Genomic DNA, 26,660 nt, shown 5'->3' on the forward strand with positions numbered 1-26,660 from the left:
TTAAAGTCTTGTCAAAGAAAAACACGAGCCTGGTCACTTTTGTTGGGAGTTCATAATGAATTATCAGATGAGATTATTGTTGGACCTTCAACAAGTTTTTGGATATTCATCAATCCGATTCCACACTTTTCTCATTTCGGTATTTCAGAGAAGAAGGAAAATGGTGATTCTCATCAAACCTTTTTTTTGAAAATTAAATTCCATCTTAAAAAAAGAAAAGACAGGACACACGCAGCATCAAAAGCTTAGTTTACGTGAAAAATACCGTCAAATATATTCCAAAATTATTTTTCGTTCAAGATTTTAAGTATGGGAGAAAGTTGTACGAAAAAGAAAAAAAAATAATTTGAAATATGCAAGAAGAGTTGCAGAAATTTATTTTTTGTCGATTTCTCACCAAATGCTTCAGAAAATAGAAACAAAAGGTCTACAACTTTTTTAGTTCAGTCCAAATCAACTTGTTTTATTCCAAAAAGATTTTACTAGTTTAAGATTTTTATAATGTTGCCAGAATAATCTACTAGTATTTTTTTTTTATGGAAATTTTACCAATTTTTCATGAATTTTTCATTTTCGAGGCGTTTGAGGGTAGGTTTAGAGAAGGGTTACCATACGTACTCTTTTAAGAGTAGATGTACTAACATGATGTCATCATCATCAAATTTTTCTTTTCCTTCAAATTATCAAAATAGGAATATTCACTAACTGACTTTAAAAAAGTAAAAAGTGCCGGGCGAATCCGGGCATTTTTACCCAAAATTCGAGGATGGTTTTTAATTTTTATCAATTTAAAACCCAGCAATGTTTGGGAAAATCTGACCAAAATCTAGGCTTTTCTCATGCAAGTTAAGAGAAAAAGTGAAAATGTACACATGAAAAAAATAGTTTTTATTGAGTCACATCAGCAATGTTCAATTTAAAATTTACATATCCAAAAAATGTTTGTACGTGTTTTTCGATGAAACAAGTTCAAAAAATCATACATTATGTAAAAAAAATGTTGTTTTGGATTGGATTTTGTTTAGATTTTGAATAAATCTGGGAATTTTTCCTCGATACCTGGGCAACAAAGCTGTGTAGTGAATAGAATTGAGAAAATAGATGAAGTTAAATGCTTTACTAAGAAATCAGAATCAAACAAAAAAAATTAGATGATTCTTTGCTGGCAGCTTTTGCACGAAAATTTAAGTTCAAAGTTTATTGTAGGTCCAAAAATGGTTGAGCGTGTAAACGTAAAACAAACACAAACGGGAACGGGAAAAAAATCATTCTGGTGACTAAATTTGGAAAAGAAAGACGTTCGTTTTTTCGAATAGTTTGTTCTCAGTAAAGTTTGTGATAAATTCAAGGACAGTTTCTTCCAAATTGCCATCGAGGGTTACGACAGGCTGAACCGGACTTTTTCTCATTTTTTTTTTCTTAAAAAAGCAGGCCATCTGGATTGCTTAGTCATACCTAAAGCATGGATCACTACAAATCTTGACGCACTGTTTATTATACCATAGCGCTCCTAGTGGTTGGATCTGGAATTTTTTGACAGTACTTTGTTCAGATTAATTTTGGACACTCAAGTCAAAAATACGACGTGGTCGGGTTCAAAAATCGCGAAATCGTTAAAAATGGTCAAATCAACCCTATGCAGCGTTTTTAAACGTTTCCCTGAGATGCATACTATTGACCGACAGGTTCATACCAAGCGTCATAGTGGAATCAAGGATCGGATACTGCATTTGAAGGTGTTGAGAACGATCAAGGCAAACACAGGGTAGTCGGACTACGACATCGCCAAGAAATTCAACACCGATCGGTGCACCGTCAGAAGGATTCGTCTACGCGATGGAATACGATCCTATCGGACCAGTAAGCAACCAAACCGGACATTGAAGCAGAATTTAGTAGCCAAAGGACGTGCCCGGAAGTTATACAACAAGATTCCAACGAAGTACGACGGATGCATCCTCATGGATGACGAAACGTAGCTTCCTGGCCAAAAATTTTATAAAGCCACTGCAGTGGTGCACTGCACTGGTCCGGGTGATGTCCCCGCCAAGTTCAAATTCGTTTTTGCCGATAAGTTTGCAAGAAAGTGTTTGATCTGGCAAGGTATTTGCTGCTGCGGACGGAAACCCCGGTTTTTGTGAAAAACAAGACCATGGACTCCGAAATGTACAAGGAGGAGTGCCTGAAAAACGTTTTTTTCCGTACATTAGATCTCACAATGGACCAGTAAAGTTTTCGCCAAATTTTGCAAGCTGCCACTACATCAAAGAAGTACTACAGTGCACTGCAGTGGTATCGGGCCAACGGGTGGATTTTGTCGAAAAGAACATTAACCCACCCCACTGCCGTCAATTCCCCCTATCGAAAAATTTTGGGTAATTGCCAAGCAGAAGATGAAGAAGAATGGTAGGACGACTCGGGATGCAACAGAGATGAAGAGATTGTGGAACAAAATGGCCGCTGAGGTCAGCGAATAGGGTGTCTAAATTATAATGAGTGGTACTCGACGGAAATTTTGAAAATTCATCAAAACAACATAGGATTTTTTTTTAATTATTTTTCCCTTAAAGTGCAATAAAAACCCTACATTTAAAGAGGCAGTATATTATGGAAAATTTTCTCAGGTCGAATGAAATGGCGTTAATGTCTTTCTGCCGAATAAGATGGTAAAATACCCATTGTGATGTGGCGGAGTGTATGGATGATGCCAACAACAAAATTCAAATCGCAAACACATATTTGTAAATTTATCCCATTATATTCCTCCCAAGCATATAACAATCAACAAATCGACTCATGCTTAGTGTTCCTGTTTGGTCCTGGGCGAGCTGGCCAGATTCCGGGGAGACAGCATCCTGGGCATGCTTCTGGTTCGCACGCTCCTACTTCCTTCCAGTTTAGGTATTCGGCCGGAGACCTTTCGTTGAATTATTGTGATCTTGTGGCAACGGAGGCGATCCTTTATTGCTACGCATTCCAGGCTGGGCGTGATGTTTGCGCAAACTGATGATGGATGAGACTCACGCACACTGTTGCGCATCGCCCACGCACTCGCTCGACTCGGGCAACTTTAGCCGTCGATTCGGGATCCGTCTTCTGATTGGCGCGATTCGTGACATGGTGGAGTTTCGCACCATCGTACCCGCGGGACTCGTAACTCGGCGGTGTTTTGCACCACCGAACACATTCGGCTCTAACTTTGGTGGTGTTGCTGCACCACGTTTCCTCCTTCGTCGACTGCTCGTTTGAGCAACACGGTTTGGTTTGCCATTGCACAAACCTCCCCGCGCTACCGTCGCTGCCATGCCACCGCTCGGTCTGTGTGCTGGACTTCTTGCACCAGGTGGACCTCCACCTCTTGGGAAAGTCCGAACGTCGCGGGAAACGATTTCGTGCTTTCAGGACTACTAGCACCCTGAATCGTCAACCCGCTTCCTTTCGCCCAGCTCGATGAACGTCCAGTCCGGAAGATGACTTTGGGTGGACTTGGCCGTTCCGACACCGGATTCCCGTAGGTAAAAAAATTGAACGACACCGGAAGATCTTCGCTTCGCCGCCTTTTTTGCTTTTCCGCAGCGGAATCAAAAGGGTACCAAAAAAGAGAGTCCTGCAGACGTCAGGATTTTCCCGTTAGATACGGCAATTTTAATTTTGATTGGCTTGACTTACATGATAGACCCTTATGACAGCATTTCTTTTTATGTCCCGTTCCTTAAAGCATTTTCCGCTTCCGAAGCGAAACCTGTTAGAAACGGGTGTTAGTTTCTTGCTGACGCGCAAGGTATGGTTTGGCTTACCCTCCGGGTGCTATTTCGACCCAACTCCTCGGGAATAAATGCCGACTTCCGGCGAACACGCGAGCACTATGACTTCCAAACGATTGGTATCGTATTTTCTTCCGGAAGCCCGCTCGAATGACAGCTTCAATGTTGCCAATATTGCCAAATCAAAATTTCGTTTGTCATCGATGACAGTCGATTGCCGATCTTTTCCGCTTTCTGCGTTGTTGCCATGAGTTCAGTCAAATGTTTGCCCCTTTTCTGCTTGACTATTCATTTTGCGTACGGGGTCTGTTTGTTTCAGTGGATTCGTTGACGCATATCTGATAGCGTTTTATTTGTCCGCTCTCGTTTCAACACGCTTGTTAAACTAAATGAAAGAATGGGTAAAAAGAAAATTGTTTGCGAGAATGCTCTATACCGTATCCTACAAAAATAATAAATCAAATGTAACAAGTATTCGAATGACTTCATAAAACTCTGTTTTTTATAGAGTTTTCCTTAATCTTTTGTGGTTTTTTTTTTTTTCATTGTACTCTTTTTAGCATTTGTAACTTAGAAACATCCCGTCAAGCCAGCTCAGTAGCAAGAAACTTCTCGAGCTGGGTCTCAGAGTCGGCTTACTACTGGGTAATCAGAGGACTAACGTGGACAAACTTTGCACATAATACTATCACAATTCTTTTACAAAAATTAATACAAAATTCTGAACTTTACTAGGGCAAAACTTTATTAAATTAAATGCAAAAGAACTAGACTTTGAACTTGCAAATTTTATTTTTAGCGATTTGTGTTTGATTGGGGGTGTGGGTGTGATAACAGGATTCTTGGGTAACGTACCGGTACTATTTTTGCTGGTGCTGCTATCGAAGCCGCCTGCATTGTCCGCTCGTAGCGAACACTTGGTGTGTATGTTGCAACTGGTTGGTGACCTCAGGTGGGTATTCTTGGGTGATACCCTTTTACTGTTAGACGTAGATACAAGCATCTGCTAGGCCGAAGCATGTGTTGTCCTCATAAAATCCAAGGATGAAAGTACTAGGGATTCTTACAGATTTTCCCTTAAAAAGCCACTTCCGGTTTCACAACTCACTCGGTGAATGCTCCTGAGATGTTCAACATACGCACGCCTGAACTCGAATGCCCTTTTTCCGGACACAGCTCTTATTCGCCTCCTTTCTGGCTTCTCGTCTTTTCGCCTCCGGGGCATGGCGAGATGTTCAGTCGGTAGTCGACTTCACGGCAAAGGCGAGGCGAACTAAGCCACTAAGAATGGACTGTTATCTTATCCCACCCCCATCATAACTGTTCTACATTTTCAAATTCACATCATTTAAACAAAAAATTAAAACCAACAAAATAGTTAAAAGAAAAATAAAATAAAAATCGTGACAGTAAACACAAAGAATTAAAACAAACTGCAACCCTTAAAACATTGAAGATACTTTGTAACTGAATGGTTACATATTGCGGGATATGGTAGCCCTAGCTTAGAGTTGTCCGAGTACAAAACCAAAACGAAGCTATTTTGATCCGAGGGTTTGAGAAATTCAAAAATAATCCCAAATCGACTAATTTTATTGTCCAATCAAAGTGAAATTTTGCATAGTTTATAATTTTGATTAAATGATTGATATCAGAGGGTTGGTGCAGTGATTTTTTTTTAAAGGCTTCCATTTAGCTCAGGGCCATCCTAGTGCTCATTTTACCTGCACCGAGAGCGATTATCTTTTATTTTCACTTCATCAATGTATTCGTTTTTTTAGGTAAAACACTTAACCATATAATATATTTAAAGTTCTCTTTAATAATTTCTTAAACTATACATTGATTAAACTGATCTTGGTTCTTACTGTCTATTTTATCACATTTTGCATCCATTAACCATTCACATAAATGAAATCAAATTATGAAAATCTATCGTACTTTCCAACGTAAGCTAGCAAATAAAGCAACGTGCAACACAAATATGCAACCAATTAACCCACCCAAATCAACCCAATAGTTGCTCTCTTCCATATCCAACATTTCCAAAATTTTCTGTGGTTTTCGATAATAGCAGAAAATTTCGCTACAATCCAAATCCTTCCGATCGAACCCGTAGTACGACATGGCGATCCCTTCAAAGGCAAATCGTAACGGCGAAATGAAAGTCAATGGACGAAAAGCCGCCGGCAACTCATCGTATCGGATGAAGAATCCACAAAACAGCACCGTCGGAACCAACGTAACCGGAATGATGAAGGGGCTAACCTCGATGGGGAAAAGGCTTCCCCCGAGCATCCCGTAAACCTGAGCAAACCACCCTACCAGAAAGCACATAGTCCATAGGGTTAGCATCCGGATAGGTTCGTCCGATTGCCCGGTTAAGTAGTTGGCAATCAACTGGAATGCTGTTAAACCGATGATCAACATCGGAAAATCGGCCACGATTTTCGAAAAGAAATAGGCAGCCGTAGAGTAGCAGTTGCTTTTGTACTCCCGTATGAAGACGGCCATCTCGAGGGGATCTGAAATAGAAGATTCTCGTTATTTTGGTAGTTAAAAATCAAGAAGAAACTATTATACAAGTTAAGACAACCGTCATCGAGTTGGTGAAAACGATGAATAGAAGCGAGAGCATCACCAGTGCGATGTTGGATATCACTTTGGCTCCATCGTTTCCGATGTCGTAATACACAATTCCTACCACGATGGCGAACAGGATATGTGCAAAGATCCTTAGCACGGTGAGCATAAAATTGCGAACTGTCCCCAGCATGGTACGTCTCGTGAGGACCACGAACTGGTGCCACTGAGAAGTGGGATACTGGGAACCGGTCGAAAGATCCTGCTCCAGCTGTTTTGATGACTCATGATGAGTGAGATCTGAAATGTTTAAATTACTAATTGAATAAGTTGTAGAGAATTTCTTATAAATTTATCTTATAAAAGTAAAACGTTAAAATTACTAACTCAAAAAGTGGTTCACAAATTTTTAAAAAATTATCTTATAAAAGTGCTTTTGATATTGCATGTTTTTTCTAATCTTGAAAAAGCGTTCGATTTTATAGATTATTTCAGTAGAACATGTTCCGAACTGATTTATAGTTTGTCCGAATACATCAAAGTCTTGGCCATTTTTAAAAGTGTAAAATACAGGTTGAGTTTGTCACCACATTCCATAGATTTTTTTTATCGTATACTTTTTGTCCAGCTATATTTACGGTTTTGCGGTTCATTGATTGAAAAGAATGGTTTTTACTAAATTTTTTTTACATTTTTTTTGTGGTCATGAACTTGAAAAATTTCTAAAAAAAATATAACTTTTAACCTCAGCTTTCTTGAAACCAAGTGAAATTTTTTGGGTATTCTGTTGCTGATCTACAGAATTTTTTCTGAAGCATGTTTTTTTTCATTTTTTTTACTTTGAATAACGGAAAATGAAGTTTTGAACGAGAAAAATGTTTGAAAATTCACGAAGTTTCCAAAACTATAGATTTTGTAAAAATCTGTTGCGAAACAAGAGAGAATCATTGGTGTCAAATTGACACTCTAGGCAAATATACTTAACTAATATTGACAACGGTCGTTTTCTCCAAACAATGAAAAATCGATAGCATCAGCACCCTCTAGCGAGCAAATAGAAGCACTAGTTCAAGAAATTCGTTTAACTTCTGATAGCGTGTATTGCGAACACGACTCAGTCAAGGATGCCAGTTATAATAAATAAGAAAATTTTTTCCTATTCATGCACCATGAAAATTTGGAAAACTTGAATAAAACAATGAAAAAAATACGTATCTTAACTTTCACTATACTAGATGAGGGATGAGTTATTTTAGTTAAACTTAAGTTAGTTGAAATGTGTTGGTTAGAAGCATCAAAAAATATTTACGAAAAATTTTAAACTTGCGCCTATAAACTCTGAAAAGCTGTTGATAAATTATAAATACAAAAGCGATTCTTCCTTATGCCAAATTAACTTCAGGATATATCTAGCGATTACAATCATTTGTATCAACTAAACTACACTGAATAAATCGGTACCACTAAAGATGATCGTGCTGACTAATAAAAATAAAGAAATAAATCAGATTTATCATTTGTTTTATTATTATTTTACGTTAACTAACGAAAAAAGTGATACAAATTTATTCGAACGGCATTCCTGATGAACACTTTTTGCCGAGGGATTGCAATAGAAAGAGAATTCTTCCATTTCAAATGGTAATGATCAAAATTCCAGAACTGCTTCACAAAATGCAAAAATTTGCAACCATAAGCACATTTTCTCTCTCTCTCTCTCTCTCTCTCTCTCTCTCTCTCTCTCTCTCTCTCTCTCTCTCTCTCTCTCTCTCTCTCTCTCTCTCTCTCTAAGCACTGGTTTCTCTCTTTTTAACTCAAACCTTCTCCTTTTTCCGCACAAATTGACACAAATTACCAAAATTTCAGTCGTTGGCTACACAATTTGTATGATCATTGACTTATCTTCTCCCTTTATCTCAGTCACCCGCTTTTTGCGATTGTCCAACAGAGGTGCCAGGTGGTTTTGTCAAAAATCAGGACACCGCGAAGAAAATGATCTGAATTTTTCAGGACACCACTAGATTACATAAAAAAGGCAGACTTGGATGGACTTTAGTTCATATTGAAAAACGCCACTTCAATATTATCTGAGCCGAAGATCACCATCCGTTAAATCGGTTTAATTATTATATTGCAGATGAATTAGATGTTCTCATAACTTGACCAAAAATTCGATCCTTATTAAGACCTTTTTTTTTAAATCAGTACAATTCAGGACATTTTAAAAACCAAATTTAAAAAAATCTTCACAATTCGAGAGTTTATTAAAAAATCAGGCCGGTCTTTCGAAAATCAGGACTGCTGTCTGTATGGGACAGTTTGTAAGGGACGAATAAACCCAAGAGCCTTAGAATTCCAAATAAAACAACAAAACAAACTGAAAATCAGGACACCTGGCACTTCTGACAAAACTCCGGAATAAAATCTTAGATCATCCATCCCATCCATTTTTGTCGCCAGGTAGCGCTATTCGTGTCTCCCGTTTTCTCGTTAAGTGGTGTGTTGTGGTGTTTTCTTTTAGGAGAAACAACTCCGCAGTAATTTTGGCAAATAAGTAAAAGCTCTTAATTTCGATTTATTCGTAATTTACCTAACATTAAAATTCATCCATCTCTTACTTTAAGTCTCTCTGTTCTTATAACTTACAGATTTCCGAAGAGTGCCTAAACTGATGTCGTCCACTTTATCTACCACAATATTGACCACAACATTTGCAATTTCCTTCTAAACTATCTTAATTCTACCGTAACTTCTCACTATCAACTTTCTGCTTTCATCAATCCAACATGTCAGCACCCATGTGACGATTCGATCCTGCACGCTCAGATGCATACACCCATTTGATTTTACACGCTGCTAACTCTATTTCCGAATCTGGGTAATCTTGTAGAAATACTCACTTTTGATAAACTTCCAATAAGTGTCACATTGACTCTCATGTGCGGATTAAGGTTTATGACATGGTCGGATTAACCCTAAGAATTTTTTTTTCTAATGTACCAAATAATCGAAAAAAAAACTATTATAAGAGCTGTTAATTTCAAAATCCGATACGAAATTTATTTGATAACTCTTTCAGCAATTACAATTTTCTAGTTGAGAAATAATTAAAGCTAAATATTATAATATTTTTATTTCATGATTGATAGCTTGGTATGTGCTTCATCGAAAGCAGGATAAATATTTCCCTCATAACAATTGAAATCAACATTAGGATTTCTGACTAAGAATCCAAATTGAAAAAAAAAGAATTAAATTCAAATCCTATGAAGATACGGATATAAAAATTGAAATATAAAATTAGAATCCTGATATCAGATTTTATTCAGAACCACTATTCAGTGTCTTAAACTGAAATAAAATCTTTAAACAGATATTTCAGAAACAAACTCTAAATGGGACAAAAAATAAGTTTGGAAATATAAAATCAGAATTTGAATCAGATGTTCAAGACACATAATCAGTAGGGGAGAATGAGGATACTGCAACCCTGGGGATACTTGATTCCTTCGCTCTATCTCAAAACAGGAATGTCTTACAAATAGAGATGTACCGAATATTCGGTCGGCCGAATATTCGGCGCCGAATACCACCAAAAAACCTTTAAGCCGAATATTCGGCTCACCGAATAGTTTAGCTAAGTATTCGGCCGAATAGGCCGAATAGGCCGAATATTTATTATTTTAAATTTATACAAAAGCAGACTTCTCAAATCTTTCAACGGGTGTTCGATGATTTATTAAATATCCAAAGGTAATGTTGAAAAACCTTCAAAATCATCAAAAAATTATGGATTCAATAGAACATTTTAGATACATCCGTGTATTTTTCACTGTAGATAGCTTTATACTTTGATTATCGTTTATTCCAAATTTTTTTTATATATCCAAGCTTGCTCATAAACCAAATAAAGAATACAAGAAAAGTTGAATCTAACTGGGATGGTCACATATTTTTTTTTTAAACTTTCTGGATTTTAGTCGGGTTAATTCAGATTTTTTGCTAAATCAAATAAAAAAAGTAAAATATCTCTATGAAATTTTTTTGAATTTTCTGTTACAAAACGATTTTTTAGAGCAAATTTATTCGTTAGATACGATTAATGCTGTTGTAATTCGATGAAAACTTTAAATTTCAAGTAATTTTATTTCTTTTTCCTCTTGTATGTTTGAGAATAATGCATAATTTCTGTTCAGAATTTCCCTTTTTTACAAGTATTTCAAAAAATCGTTCAGACCCGGCCTTTTGGATACTTGTCGTAAAAAGTATTGTATGCTTTAAGTTAAAGATAATCGTTCTTTTTGGCAACTATTTTGATGACATCTAGCAAAAATTAGACATTCATCTAATTCGATATAAAAAAGCAATTTCAAATAGCTTAACACCTGTTTTTATATGTTTTGTCCCAGATTTCACTGTAATCCAATCTTTTGTGATAAACGTCCTAGAAGCGACAATTCGTCTGATGTCCTCTCATCTAATGGTGACATTTTGAAAATCAAAGAGACCTCTACTTAAAAAAGATCTGATACATCTGGTTGGAAATAATCGACTTAAAAACATGAGGGACATTAAAATGGCAAAAATAGAAGATTTCTGTTATAAATAGCATTAGAAATAGAAGTACCTCTATTGAAAACTTAACAGAATATTCGACCGAATATTCGTTTGGCCGAATAGTTGAAAAGGTCAATATTCGGTATTCGGCCGTTCGCCGAATACCACTATTCGGTACATCTCTACTTACAAATATCAAATGTTCTAGAGTTGAAAGTATAGTACTTACAGTATGCTGCGGATTTCGTGCCTAATAGAACAGAACAACAATGCTGTTATCTCAAAAAATTTAAAACAAAATTTTTTGGAGTTATTGAACTTTGTTTGAAAAATTTAACAAAATGTTATTTGAAGATCTTTTTTGTTACTTTAAAATGTTTCTTACATGAAAAGTTGTTATAAAAATATTTATTCCAATATGTCAATCGTTAGAGTAAAATATGAACTTTATAATGCCATATTTTCAAAGCAATTGTAAACTCTCAATATTTTTTAAGGAGAAGTTTTCAAAAATGTATGTTATGGGAATTTAATTGATCCCTTGATTCCAGAAAGATATATTTTTGTTCTTAATGGATCGTGATCATAAGTTATTTTAAAATTTCTAATATCTGTTCAATTAATTATTTTTATTCAGTAATTATGTGTTAAAAATAACTAAAAATACTGTATTTATCTAAAATCTTGAAAGTTGCGCCTTAAAGTATGCAATAATTCAAGAGTAAAAGGCAAACTTTTGGAGTTCTATTTTTCTGTTAGTTACAAAATGTGAAATGAGAACTAAAATGGCACAAAATAGTCAACGGACCTTTTATCTTTGGATTTTACTAATTTTTTGCCTAGGGTCAAGGCACCTTGAATGAAGGTTCAAGTCTCCTTTAGTAAAGGATCAAGTCTCCTGTAACTTAAAAATATCACAATTTTGTTAGTCTCACGAATATGCTTCTAATTTATCTACAAGTTCATGTATTATTCTAAATTTTAGAGCATAAAAAATTTGAAATTATACGCTGTCAGAAAATGCAAGAGGCAATTTGCGAAATTTTCCCAAAAGATATGATAAAAATATCAAAAGGGGATCAAGTATTTCCATACTCTCCTAACCATTAAAAAATAAAAGGAGTTTAAAATAAGGTTGAGAAAAATTTTTAAGCACTTATCCGGGCCGGATAAACGAGGCAATTTTATATAAAAACCTGACATAATCCGGGAATTGGATTTCAAAAAGGACGATCATAAATCCGGGCAAATTTTCTAAAAATCCAAAAATTATTCAACAAAAATTGTTTTTTTTCTTTGAAATTCATCGACAGTTTTCGAATCGAATTTTACGCTTTCTAAAAACCTTTCATGATAATTTTTTAAAGTTGCTTGAGAAATGCGATGTAGAGGCGATCGTTGTTTTTTTTTTTGTTTGATTTGCCAAATAAGGTGAATTTATCTGGGCAAAATCTGGGCTTTTTTCAATGAAATCCGGGAAACCGAGCCCGGTCGGACGTACCCCGAATTTTGTATCAAATATCCGAGCAAACCTGGATAAAACTGCGCAATCTCGCAACCTTAGTTAAGAAGTTTTAACAATCTCGAGTTCCCAAAATTTAGAAAGCCGTTAATCAAGAAAAAACAACACCAGTCTTGAAAGTTTCAATATTTAAATTGAATCTCTATTTGTTTTGAAAATATTTAAAGAATTATCAATTAAAAACTGACAAGCTGAATTCAGGATATTTACTTTAGCAAAATAAATTTGTAATAAAAGTACATCAGAATCAATAGTAGAAAACTTCGGTTGGACAAGTTTCAATTTTATTTTCCAATCTAGGATAGAACTTCGAATAAAAAAAGAATTCTTTTAAATTTTTTTTACACAATTCAATAAGGATAAAAATGTTAGCAACAATTTTGCACTACTCATACTCAAACTTATAGTGGACATTCTAGATTGCCCGGTTTTATAAATTTGAATCCCATTGATTTTTTTCCAATGTTTCTCTTCAAATACTTAATTTTTTTTTTTGAGTCCCAATAATTCCTAGCAATTGCTTTGATATTGTCCGGAAAAAAATCAGAAATATGTGAAGTCATTTGATCAATTTAGGTAAACATGAATTATAAGTTCCTCACAAATAACGGTAGAATTTAAATTTAAAGCAAAATACCTTGCAAATATGCAAGACATTCGAACTTAATCAAGATGGGAGATGTGGTTGTTATACCTATTCTGTGCTGCAAGTCTTCATTCAAAAACTGAAAATTAGGAACTGCAATTTGTTCAAATCTCAACAAAGCTAAAACAAAGTAATTCCAGTCGTCGTAAAAACCTTAATTTCATATTCGATACATAATGCTTCATTTGCTGAGATCTCCTAGAATATATTCTTCATTCATTAATGCGAGAACGTGGTGTATTATTTATTGTGGGTAGACATTTAAGATTTTTTTGGGCATACACTTACTTTCAAAGTAAAGTGAACATGTAAAGCATATTACTGGCAGGTTGCCATAATATTGTAAAAACAATTCCGTATTTTGCTGGATTTGTTCACAGGAAAAAGTTGTACTAAATTTTATAAGCTATCTTTATCTTCATTTGTTTTTAATTGGAAGTTAGAAAAACGATTTTAACGTTGCTTGCGTGTTCCGATATAAAAAATAAATTTTGTGATTTTTTTTCGGATTTTCCCTGAATCCGAATATTGTTTAAAAAAAATTTTTTTGGGAAAAATTGGCCCGATTTTCTCGGCCTTCATAAATGCCTTGAACTTAAGGTTCTTTAAAATTTTGTAAACTAGTTCTATCAATTACTCTACACCCATAGAAGAGGTTGCAAAAATCCAATGCCTATTTAGCACATCTCTGTGCCGATAATGCGCTGAAATGTGCACTGTGCCGAAGATGATATGTTTGAAAAACCATAACTGGCATAAGGACCCGGCTCCCAACTAAAATGATGCATGACCACTACATTCAAGCAAAACAAGAAAAACATTTTATGGGATTTCGTTCCTATTGGATAATTCATCCCAGAAACAAGAAAATAAAAATATAAACCACGCCCGTAGGGAGAATCGAACTCAAATCACTAACTAAATGGCCTTGCCAAACCGACATCTTAACCAGTGTACTATTTGAGCTTCATGCAGGAAGAGGGATATTTGTCATAGGCATTCTGCCACCGATTAATCACAAAAGAAACGTACGACAGTGGCTTCCCGGCGTTTGGCCTCCTTTCAAGGTATTCATTTGTCTTGCGATGGAAACGGGAAAGGGAACGGGAGTGGAGGAAACGGGAAACCCATTGAATGAGAACTGTGCTTTGCTTACTGCCTGCTATTACATACACACGCTACATATACACAGCTGCTAAAGCCGGGCAGCTTGGCCGGTGCTTGTTTGCCGGTGAATTGAAGGAATATATTCTTGTTGCTTTTGCTACATACACACGCACAGCTTAGCCGTGTTTGTTTGCCGGCGAATTGAATTGAAGGAATGTTTTTTTTGTTGTTGCTTTTACTGCTATTGGCTTGGTATAATGAGAGTTCGAGACTCAATATACTGCGAACTCTGCGAAGAACCGTTCACAACCGAACACATCATCCTATATTGTATACAGTTTAACCATCTACGGAACTATCACGATTGGGACAAATTTACCAATCTTCTCGAATTATTTCGAGATTTCGATGAAGCACGTATGAAAGAAGTGTTATCATTTTTGGAAAAAACGAAACTAAAAATTTAATATAAATTGGCAACACTTAATCACACGCTGAAAGTCAAAGAAAAAATAGTCGAATTAGTGGTGTTATAGAGTTACATTCTCTGGCCATCAACATAAAACGAAGAAGAAGAAGAAGAAGAAGAAGCTTTTACTGCATACACACGCACAGCTCGGCCGTGGTTGTTTGCCGGTGGATTGAAGGGATTGAATTAGAAGGATGTTTTTGTTGATGCTTTTGCTACATTCACACGCACAGTGCTCGGTTCGCTGGCTGCCTGGTGTTGGCCGGTATTTATTTCCATCCTTCTTCGTTTTGTGATGCGATAGGGAGGGACGTGAAAGCGTTTTTATTTTGTTTCTTTCAGACACACGCAATTCGGTCAACTTGGGAGATTAATGCCGGTGGGAGCAAATCGAATCAGCACCGATCGCGTTATCTTCTTGTACCAATGATGCTATGTAATTGACTACACGCCATTGGCACAGAGGCTGAATTTTGGGTGTAACAAACGAATTTCAAAAGAAATCAAAAGTAGAGTTAAAATAACACAAATCAGCTTAATCAATTATCTCTGTAGTAGTGTAATTAGTTTTCCTTTGAATATCTAAAATAGGATGGAATTATGTTTTTCCATAAACAATGTTGATCGGTACTACACCGGTCATGAATGTGTGTTTTTTATATGTTCACTTGACACTTTAAGCCATTTGTTCGCAAACACTCATTATCTGTGCACGTACCTTAGAATAAGCATAACTCTCTCGCAACATAACAACTTTCGCCGAGAGAGTATCACACAATAGTCTGTAAGCCATTTTAGTTAGTTTAGAATAGAATATAACGTTGAATTAGAAGCACGGAATTTCACTTCGTTCCTAATAAAATCAAAGTTTAAGTCCAACTAAGCGACTTCTCAACAAGTTTATCCGAAATCGAGTCCTAAGTGCGTGCAACATAAGTACAATCGAATTGTACGGTAATTAGTGCTCATCAAAGTACACCGAAGAGTGCAAACAAAATTGCTCCCCCAACGGGTGTGATCAGCTATTGTGCAGCAAGTGTCGGCGATTTACCTGGAGTTTCTTTGCTGGTGGATGCCGTCGACGAGAGACGGGAAGAAATACCCCGAAATCCGAACCCCCCCCATCGGCCGAGCCCGAACAAATGTTCAACATTTATAAAAAAAAGGTCGAAGAATTTTATGAATGATGATGCTATTTTCGTTAAGTTTTACGATCTAGGATTTCGATTTGCACTCCACAAATTTCTCATGTTAATATCTGGTAGCCTTAGTTTTGTATTTAATTTGAACCTCTCCTTTGTATTGTTAATCTATATAGAAGCTCAAGAAAGTACATACCATTTTTAATTCTTCTCTCGAATTTGTTCATCCGGTTGAAAAGATTTTCGACTTTTTCTGCGTCTATGTTTTTTCTTGAGGCCACTTTTATAGCTGCGATGAAGATTGGTTAACCGCATTAAATAAAATTCACTTATGGAAGTTACCGAAATCAGCTCGATTATATTACTGGGGACAAACGAGACCCTCTTTGGCAAATGTTGGTATCATATCGTCTAGCGATCCTCGATACAGACATCGTCCATCTGCAACCACAAAGATATCGTCGAACAGCTCAAGCAAATCCGAACTTGGTTGATGAATGACGCTTATCACACAGCGTCCCTGCTGAGCCAACTCCTTTAAATAAGAAATCACCTGAAACGAAGATTCGCTGTCCAGTCCACTGGTCGGTTCATCGAAGAACATTATCCGAGGATTGGATACCAGCTCCTGCCCTATCGCAAGTCGCTTCCGTTCCCCACCGGAAAGCACTCTCGCTTGATTCTGCGAACATTTTTCCAGACCCAAAAGGTTTATGATCTCATCAACTAGTTTTTGTTTTTCTTCCCCCGGTACCTTTCGAGGGAAATTGAGATCTGCCGCATAGAGCAGGGTTTCTCGAACGCTGATATTCGGTAACAGATCCACGTTTTGCTCGTTGTATGCCACCAGTTGTCGATAGTGATGCCGAGCGATCTCCTTGTTGTTGATCAGTATTTGTCCGCTGACTCCTGCAATCCTTCATAAAAGAAAAAAAAAATTATAGCTAAGAAATGACGGTTAACAGTTGAAATAAAGTTAAATTACAAACCGGAAGCCGCTTAGGACATTCAGCAGAGAAGTTTTTCCTGCCCCGGATGGTCCCAGAATGGCGGTAAGCCGACCGGATGTGAAGCAACCGGATATTTGGTTCAGCAGCCGTTTTGCGGTTTTGTTTTGGGTCACCTCATAGCTGAGACTGTCAAAGGTTAGCACTGTCGATTGTGTGGAAATTGGGTTTTGTTCCATCAAAGGAATGCAGACCTCGACTGTTGAAAGCTTCGCCATTGCTGAAAGACAAAAAAACTTTACAGCTTCTTTTTTAAATGAGTAAAACTATTTTCATGGTTAAATTGTGCTTGATTGATAACACATGGCAATGAAAATTATTATTTTCTGAGGTGCAAGGAATTTGAAGCAAATTTTTGTTAAATTGGGGCGCTGATTCCAAATATTCTTTTATTTTTTCTTCAATAAACTCTTGAATAAAGGTTTTAAATTGAACGATCAACTGTTTTTAAGATCGCGAGACATTTTGACTAAAAGAGACAAAAATTACAAAAATGACAAGAATGACAAAAATGACAAAAATGACAAAAATGACAAAAATGACAAAAATGACAAAAATGACAAAAATGACAAAAATGACAAAAATGACAAAAATGACAAAAATGACAAAAATGACAAAAATGACAAAAATGACAAAAATGACAAAAATGACAAAAATGACAAAAATGACAAAAATGACAAAAATGACAAAAATGACAAAAATGACAAAAATGACAAAAATGACAAAAATGACAAAAATGACAAAAATGACAAAAATGACAAAAACGACAAAAATGACAAAAATGACAAAAATGGGGATTTTTTTTTATTATCTGACGGGTTTGCGCCGGGGGTCTTCAGATTTTCCCCAAAATTGAAAATTTAGTTTATTTTTGCGACTTAAAAATACATGTATTTTTTCAGATTTCTAACATTATTATTTTTTGAGTTAGCTTCGGTTAGATTTTTTTATCAATAAAAAATAACCATTTTTCAAAGCTACATAACTCTGTTATTTTTCAATGGAAATTATAAAATAGCACATCAAAATGCATTGAAATTTTATCAGCTTTCCAAATAAAATAGTTGAAAAAAAATAAATAAAGACCTTCATCATGAAAAGTTGTAAATAAACTTTTAATGGCGTCTAAAAGTACCGTCTGCACCACCGAATATTTTGCAAAAAATACCATTGTATAGCTCAATTCATGATGCAACTTTCATCTGAAGACACCAAAGTGGGCCATCAACTCCTTGGAGAGTTATGAAAGAAAAAGTGACAACAAATCTCTTTTTTTGCATCGGAAACAAACAATGGTCGAACAACTGCACTCACATATGGAGATAGCAAGCACTTCTAGCAACTTGGAAACAAAAGAACCTATCAAAGCAGGTAAAAACACTACTTTTTCATCCTTTTCAGACTGCCCCTACTCGCATAGCAGTCCCATATGAGTTTTCGTCATTTTAGGTCAACATAAGGCTTCAAAATAAAATACTAAAAAAAAAAAGGTAAAAATATACCTGAATAACAGTCCCATATGTGAAATACCACGGATTTGGTTACTTTTCAATGTTTCTTTCGGCGAAATAGTCTTTGGTTTATTGCTTTGAATAATTTAAACATTTTTTTAACTCACTTGATGTCGAATGATGCACAGTAGTTTTCGAAGGCTGGTCTGACTTTCTTAGGAATGACTTTCTGAGCGAAAAACTATCGGATGCAATCAAAAATTGTAAAAAGATTCAACTAACAATGTGGAATTCACGATGTTTTTTTCTGGCAATTGCATTTAGAAGTTTAAAATGATCAAATTTAAGTCCTAGAAAGTAGCTCGGTGAACAAAATATATTCTGCATGGGACTGTTATGCGAGTAGATTGGAAAAAGGTTTCAAATATGGTCGATTAACAGTCCCATAATGAACAAAAATGGTGCTCTTGACCTTACCAATAACCCAATTTCGAAAATTTCAGGTCTAACGATTTATTATGACAACCTAGAAACGATCTTCGTTTATGCTAAAAGTGGTGGTCACAATTTAAAAATATATTCCAAAACAGAAAAAGCTGATTTCCTCGCTTGCTTGTTTTTGCATATGGGACTGTTATGAAAGTAGGGGCGGTAGATTGTTGCAGCTTAACTGACTTCATGTTATATCCAAAAATCTAATAACGTATTCGTTTATACTCAGTTTTGCACCAGGTCACAACAAGTTATGCACATTTCACTGTTATTTTTAGAAGTTTATGCGCTAAGTTTTGCATTCGTAATTCCCCAGATTTGATTTAAAATTAACGGTGGAACACTGAAGATTCGTGTGAGAGCGATCGAGGTAGCAAAACACTGACGACGAATTATGTTCTTTCTAGTATGGTAAACCTCAAAACTGGGCGAATGGAGAAAACGAATACGGTAAAAGTATCATATTTTCATCATTTTACAGCCTGGGCTGGCCATACTGAGCTCTTCGATTATTTCTACAACATTTGTGCCACATTCTCATACTTTTTTGATCAATGGGAAAGGATTTTGGTTTCCAGTGCATAGCTCCCGATATAAAAACAATGTAAAGCACGTCGATATTTCATTTTTTAATCACATTTTTGTGATCCCAAACACAGGGACTGAACCTTCTACTATTGGCATTGATTATGCTTCACAATGATCTTTGATCGAAAAGTTAATAAGTTAGGTATATAGTATATGACCAGGTTGTTAAAGCAACATTCCCATTATTAGTTATATCACATTAACAATACGATACTAAGAATTTCGGTTAAAACTTAAAGTCAGTTTTGCTGCAAACACCCTACAAAGCACGAAAAAGTAGTGTTTTTACCTGCTATAGTAAGTTCTTTTGTTTCCAAGTTGCTAGAAGTGCTTGCTATCTCCATATGTGAGTGCAGTTGTTCGACCATTGTTTGTTTTCGATGCAAAAAAGAGATTTGTTGTCATTATTTCTTTCATAACTCTTCAAGGTGTTAATGGCCCACTTTGGTGACTTCAGATGAAAGTTGCATCATGAATTGAGCTATACAATGGTATTTTTTGCAAAATATTCGGTGGTGCAGACGGTACTTTTAGACGCCATTTAAAGTTTATTTACAACTTTTCATGTTGAAGGTAATTATTTAATTTTTTTCAAATATTTTATTTGGAAAGCTGATAAAATTTCAATGCATTTTGATGTGCTATTTTATAATTTCCGTTGAAAAATAACAGAGTTATGTAGCTTTGAAAAATGGTTATTTTTTATTTACAAAAAAATTTAACCGAAGCTAACTCAAAAAATAAAAATGTTAGAAATCTGAAAAAATACATGTGTTTTCAAGTCGCAAAAATGAACCAAATTTTCAATTTTGGGGAAAATCTGAAGACCCCCGGCGCAAATTGTCAGATAATAAAAAAAAATCCCCAAATGACAAAAATGACAAAAATAACAAAAATGACAAAAATGACAAAAATGACAAAAATGACAAAAATGACAAAAATGACAAAAATGACAAAAATGACAAAAATGACAAAAATGACAAAAATGACAAAAATGACAAAAATGACAAAAATGACAAAAATGACAAAAATGACAAAAATGACAAAAATGACAAAAATGACAAAAATGACAAAAATGACATCAATACTGATGTTATGAAATCGCTTGGTACATCTTTGTACCTGAAAATGATCACATTTTCATATGTGATGAAAGAAATTAGAGAAACATGAACTATCAAAGAACGAAAGAACATAAGCCGTAAATATCATGAAAATTTCGAAAAAGATACAACGGCTCACCGACAGGACTTGAACCGGAGATTGCAGGTTCAAGTCCTGTCGGTGAGCCGTTGTATCTTTTTCGAAATTTTCATGATATTTACGGCTTATGTTCTTTCGTTCTTTGATAGTTCATGTTTCTCTAATTTCTTTCATCACATATGAAAAAAAAAAAAACAAAAATGACAAAAATGACGAAAAAGTCAAAAATGACAAAAACGACAAAAATGACAAAAATGACACAAATGACAAAAATGACAAAAATGACAAAAATGACAAAAATTACAGAGAACAATACAGATACAATTTAATCATTTTTATTAATTTTAAAAATTTTATATATTTTATAAATTTAAAAAAAATTATAAATTCTATAAATTTAATAAATTTTATAAATTTTATAAATTTTATAAATTTTATAATTTTTATAAATTTTAAAAATCTTATAAATTTTATAAATTTTAAGAATTTTATAAATTTTATAAATTTTAAAATTTTATATATTTTATAAGTTTTATAAATTATATAAAATTTATTAATTTTATAAATTTTATAAATTTTATAAATTTTATAAATTTTATAAATTTTATAAATTTTATAAATTTTATAAATTTTATAAATTTTATAAATTTTATAAATTTTATAAATTTTATAAATTTTATAAATTTTATAAATTTTATAAATTTTATAAATTTTATAAATTTTATGAATTTTTTAAATTTGATCAATTTTTTCAATGTTAAATGTTTTATCAATTTTATAATATTTTTGAATTTTATCAATTTTGTAAATTTTATCAATTTTATCAATTTTATCAATTTTATCAATTTTATATATTTTATAAATTTTATAAATTTAATCAATTTTATCAATTTCATCAATTTTATCAATTTTATCAATTTTATCAATTTTATCAATTTTATCAATTTTATCAATTTTATCAATTTTATCAATTTTATCAATTTCATCAATTTTATCAATTTTATAAATTTTATCAATTTTATCAATTTTATCAATTTTATCAATTTTATAAATTTTATCAATTTTATCAATTTTATCAATTTTATCAATTTTATCAATTTTATCAATTTTATCAATTTTATCAATTTTATCAATTTTATCAATTTTATCAATTTTATCAATTTTATCAATTTTATCAATTTTATCAATTTTATCAATTTTATCAATTTTATCAATTTTATCAATTTTATCAATTTTATCAATTTTATCAATTTTATCAATTTTATCAATTTTATCAATTTTATCAATTTTATCAATTTTATCAATTTTATCAATTTTATCAATTTTATCAATTTTATCAATTTTATCAATTTTATCAATTTTATCAATTTTATCAATTTTATCAATTTTATCAATTTAATCAATTTTATCAATTTTATCAATTTTATCAATTTTATCAATTTTATCAATTTCATCAATTTTATCAATTTTATCAATTTTATTCAATATTTTCAATTTTATCAATTTTATAAGTTTTATCAATTTTATGAATTTTATCTATTTTATTTTATCAATTTTATCAATTTTATCGATTTCATCAATTTTATCAATTTTATCAATTTTATAAATTTTATCAATTTTATCAATTTTATCAATTTTATCAATTTTATCAATTTTATCAATTTTATCAATTTTATAAATTTTATCAATTTTATCAATTTTATCAATTTTATCAATTTTATCAATTTTATCAATTTTATCAATTTTATCAATTTTATCAATTTTATCAATTTTATCAATTTTATCAATTTTATCAATTTTATCAATTTTATCAATTTTATCAATTTTATCAATTTTATCAATTTTATCAATTTTATCAATTTTATCAATTTTATCAATTTTATCAATTTTATCAATTTTATCAATTTTATCAATTTTATCAATTTTATCAATTTTATCAATTTTATCAATTTTATCAATTTTATCAATTTTATCAATTTTATCAATTTTATCAATTTTATCAATTTTATCAATTTTATCAATTTTATCAATTTTATCAATTTCATCAATTTTATCAATTTTTCAATTTTATTAAATATTTTCAATTTTATCAATTTTATCAGTTTTATCATTTTTATCTTATTTTTGTCAATTTTAACAATTTTTCTAAATATAATTACTTTGTGGATTGTGTCAATTTTTTCAGTTTTATCCATTTAATCAATTTTGTCAATTTTTGAATGTAGGTGACTTTGACAATTTTGCCAAATCGATATTATTTATAATTCTGTCAATAAGATCAATTATGACAGTTTTGTCATTTTTTGTCAATTCAGCAAAACTGACAAAATTGACAAACTTGAAAAAGTTGGTTAAAATCACAAAATGAACCAAATTGCCATTTATGACATAGTTGACCAAATTATCGTCAAATGACATAAATCATAAAACTGACAAAGTTGAAAAATGGCAAAATAGTTCAAATTGAGAAAATTCCAAAATAACAAAATAAATATTTAAAAAAAAAAACTTACAAAATTGGCGAAATGGACAGAAGTGGCTTAATTTTTTTTTTGGTCAATTTTGCCACTTTTGTCCATTTCGTCAATTTTGTATGTTTATTTTACCAATGTTAATATTTTGTTTTTTTGAATTTTTTTCAATTTGATCAATTTTGCCATTTTTTAATATTGTCTGTCTAATGATTTGTGTCATTTATCGATTATGATTCGACTTGGTCATTAATGGCAATTTGGTAAGTTTTGTCATTTTTACCAACTTTGTCAAGTTTGTCAATTTTATCAGTTTTGTCAATTTTGTCAACTTTATCCATTGCAATGCTACTAAATGCTTCTACTATATGAAATCTCAAAAAAAATTTTCGGAAGGATCGGAAGGATGAAATACAGAATTTAACAAATGCGTGATGCAGAGCACTTATATTCGAGCATAAAGAAACGAGATTTGGAAGACGAATCTTTGTTTAGAATTTTGATGCATGACTGCTACCCGAATTATAAAAATATTAATTTAAAAATATTGGTGATTGGACGAAAAATATTTTTAGAATTACAGTGTTGGGATTTGGTAATAAAAGCAATATAAAGTTATTAGGTGATATCATTGAGCCAATTCATCATACTGTTTACGGCATCGAAAAATGTGAAAACTTTTACTATAAGAATCAAAAACTTTCAAAAATTACCTCACGATGTGAGAAACTAAGTCATCATCATTTTGTTATCGTCAATTTATAACTTTATTCCATTATATTGAAATAAAACTTGAATACGTGTTGTGGTTTTGATGAATTATATGAAAGTATTGGATACTTCCATAAACACCTTCGTTGAATACTTGTGTGTTTGTTGTTGTTATTTAAACAGAATTTTTTTTTATCACTCACCATTAAACTTCTATTTCTTCGACCCTTACAGATGTATCTAAATGTTCCAGCTTCGTAGAGTTATTTGTCACCAACACTCAATGATTACTTCTTATTACTCTCGTCAAATAATAGAATCCAAAATATCACCAAGATACACGACACATGTTGGTACTTCACTAATAAAAAAAAACTCTCACTAGAACTATACCAACAAATCATTTCGATCGGCAGTTGTAGAGTTCACACAGTCAAGTGAAGTGCTCCTTCAAAGCAATTTCTACCGCAAAGCAATTTCTACCGTTCACGCCCAAACTATGGACAGGAAACATTTTTCATGAGATTTTTTTCTTTGTTTATAATTCAAGATTTGAAGAGCTCAAAAAAAGGTTTTTACTTTTTCGAAAACTTTAACACTCACACATACCTGAACTTCTCAAGTTGTCAAAGTTCGAATCGATACGGTCTCTATTAGAAAAAGAAAGAAGTGTTTATTTATTGATGGCGATCGACCTTTCAAGCGTTCGAGACAGAATGATACACTGAAAATTAGCAATCAGACGGTTTCACAGTTCCCTTTTCACTTTCTCCAGTTGGGTAACTTACAAGATAACGACCCCACTTCTAACGATAAATATGTACTTAGATCTCTGTCGTTGGATTACTCGCTAGATAAAACGATGTTGTTAAAACGCAAAAGTGCAATTCCATCAATTCCCCGTTCTTGCCCTTACACGTGAATTTGGAATGGTGGAAGTAATTGTTTCGTAGTTTCCATTTAAAGATCATCAAAAGCCTTTTTTTGAGTATTTTTATTCAAAGTTCCTTTGTACAGAGATTAACAACCACCTTTTCCCAGGTATGTAGCACTGCAAATTTCAATTATTTCAACAGTGAAACACAACGTATAATTTGTCAATCACACTTGATGACTTGTGGTTAAATTTTCCGCTGACATAATGTATGGATCACCTTCAAATTGTTTCTCATCACAAATCGTGTCGTTGGATTAACTTTTTAGTTTTTATAAATTTACTTTTTTTTCCTTGAAAATAGAAGCAACTTTTTTCATGTTCAAAAAATTGTGCATAAATAGCCGCCATGTGCATCCAACCGTGACAATAATCACATTCTCCCATTGCTGCCAATTTGAAACTACAGTTTCCTCCCCCCAAGCCTGGCGAATATTTATGTCACTGCCATGCCATGTGATTTGAAAACAAAACAAAACTATCGACGACCATGTGCTGTCGTTCTCGCCGTGAACTGCACTCTGAAATGCTAACCTCCACTTTCTTTGCCGAACACTCGAAATGAACACACAAACCATGAATGAATGTACGGATGTCGAAGGCGGAAAATCCGACCGGCTCGAGTCGCGTCTTCAGCGTTACTGAATGAATGCAACCAACCCGGGTGCCGGCTTTGAATAAACTCCGATGCATTTAAAATCGCTGAATGATGTTCAATCTTTTTATCAGTCGACTCAAAACTCAGTCGAAACTTGATTGGAATTATTAAACTAGAACATCTCATAAAATGTTACTGTTACCGTTCATGGATCATGATATTCAGATAAATCTGCCTTCTTTTGACAAGCATTCTTGAGCGTGTATGTAATGCCTGATAAGCCTCTGTTGCATTATTATTAAAAATAGAAATTCTCCGACACTCAGAAAAATGTCACGAAGAGAAAATTTAATTTTATTGCTATTGCTGTAGCAGTTTTGAATTATTTTCGTGCTATTTTAAAGTCAGCTTTAAATCAGCGGCAATAAAAAGTGTGATTCAAAAATATTGTATCAATTTCTTGTTGTCAAAATTGTCATTTAAATATATTTTGTAATTTTTAAATTTTTTAAATTTAGGTAATTTTGTCATTTTTGTCATTTTTCATATTTTTGTAATTATTGAAACTTTTGTGATGTCTGTATTTTTTTTTTAATTTTTGTATTTTTTATAATTTTTTGTAATTTTCCTAATTTTTGTAATTTTTGTCATTTTTATGCTTCCTGTGATTTTTTTCATTTTTGTAGTTTTTGACATTTTTGAAATTTTTGTCATTTTTGTCATTTTAGTTATTTTAGTAATGTTAGTAATTTAAATAATTTTTGTAATTTTTGTAATTTTTGTAATTGTAGTTATTTTATTAATTTTAGTAATTTTAGTAATTTTAGTAATTTTCGTAATTTTTGTAATTTTTCTTATTTTTGCAATTTTTGTAATTTTTGTAATTTTTCTTATTTTTGCAATTTTTGTAATTTTTGTAATTTTTTTATTTTTTGTAATTTTTGTATTTTTTGTAATTTTTGTAATTTTTGTAATTTTTGCAATTTTTGTATTTTTTGCTATTTTTGTATTTTTGTCATTTTTGTAATTTTTGTAATTATGTTTGTAATTTTTGAAATTTTTATAATTTGTGTAATTTTTGTAATTTTTAAAATTTTTTAATTTTTGTAATTTTTGTAATTTTTGTAATTTTTGTAATTTTTGTAGTTTTGGAAATTTTTGTAATTTTTGTCATTTTTGTAATTTTCGTAATTTTTGTAATTTTTGTCATTTTTGTAAATTTTGTAATTTTTGTAATTTTTGTAATTTTTGTAATTTTTGTAATTTTTGTAATTTTTGTAATTTTTGTAATTTTTGTAATTTTTGTAATTTTTGTAATTTTTGTAATTTTTGTAATTTTTGTAATTTTTGTAATTTTTGTAATTTTTGTAATTTTTGTCATTTTTGTAATTTTTGTAATTTTTGTAATTTTTGTA

The 26,660-nt window shown here is 32.5% G+C and overlaps 2 protein-coding genes and 1 pseudogene across 2 annotated transcripts in view; all 3 read right to left on the reverse strand.

The window, feature by feature from the left end:
• Window positions 1-25,271, reverse strand: part of LOC129748388 (ATP-binding cassette sub-family G member 1-like) — a 193,739-nt gene extending 168,468 nt beyond the window's left edge. The window contains exon 1 of the mRNA XM_055742998.1: window positions 25,182-25,271. The gene's annotated coding sequence lies outside the window, so the exon portion shown is untranslated. The remainder of the gene's footprint in view (window positions 1-25,181) is intronic.
• On the reverse strand, window positions 4,582-15,791 carry LOC129748392 (ATP-binding cassette sub-family G member 1-like). The gene is made up of 3 exons (XM_055743003.1): window positions 15,700-15,791; window positions 6,348-6,647; window positions 4,582-6,289 (listed from the first exon to the last, which is right to left on the reverse strand). The coding sequence occupies exons 2-3, from the start codon at window positions 6,538-6,540 to the stop codon at window positions 5,697-5,699; spliced, it is 786 nt and encodes a 261-aa protein (XP_055598978.1). The 5' UTR covers window positions 6,541-6,647; window positions 15,700-15,791; the 3' UTR covers window positions 4,582-5,696.
• On the reverse strand, window positions 16,116-25,258 carry LOC129741303 (ATP-binding cassette sub-family G member 1-like; annotated as a pseudogene).
• Window positions 25,272-26,660: the final 1,389 nt, after the last annotated feature.

Source organism: Uranotaenia lowii, chromosome 2 (genome assembly GCF_029784155.1).
Source record: "Uranotaenia lowii strain MFRU-FL chromosome 2, ASM2978415v1, whole genome shotgun sequence".
Taxonomy (NCBI): Eukaryota; Metazoa; Arthropoda; class Insecta; order Diptera; family Culicidae; genus Uranotaenia; species Uranotaenia lowii.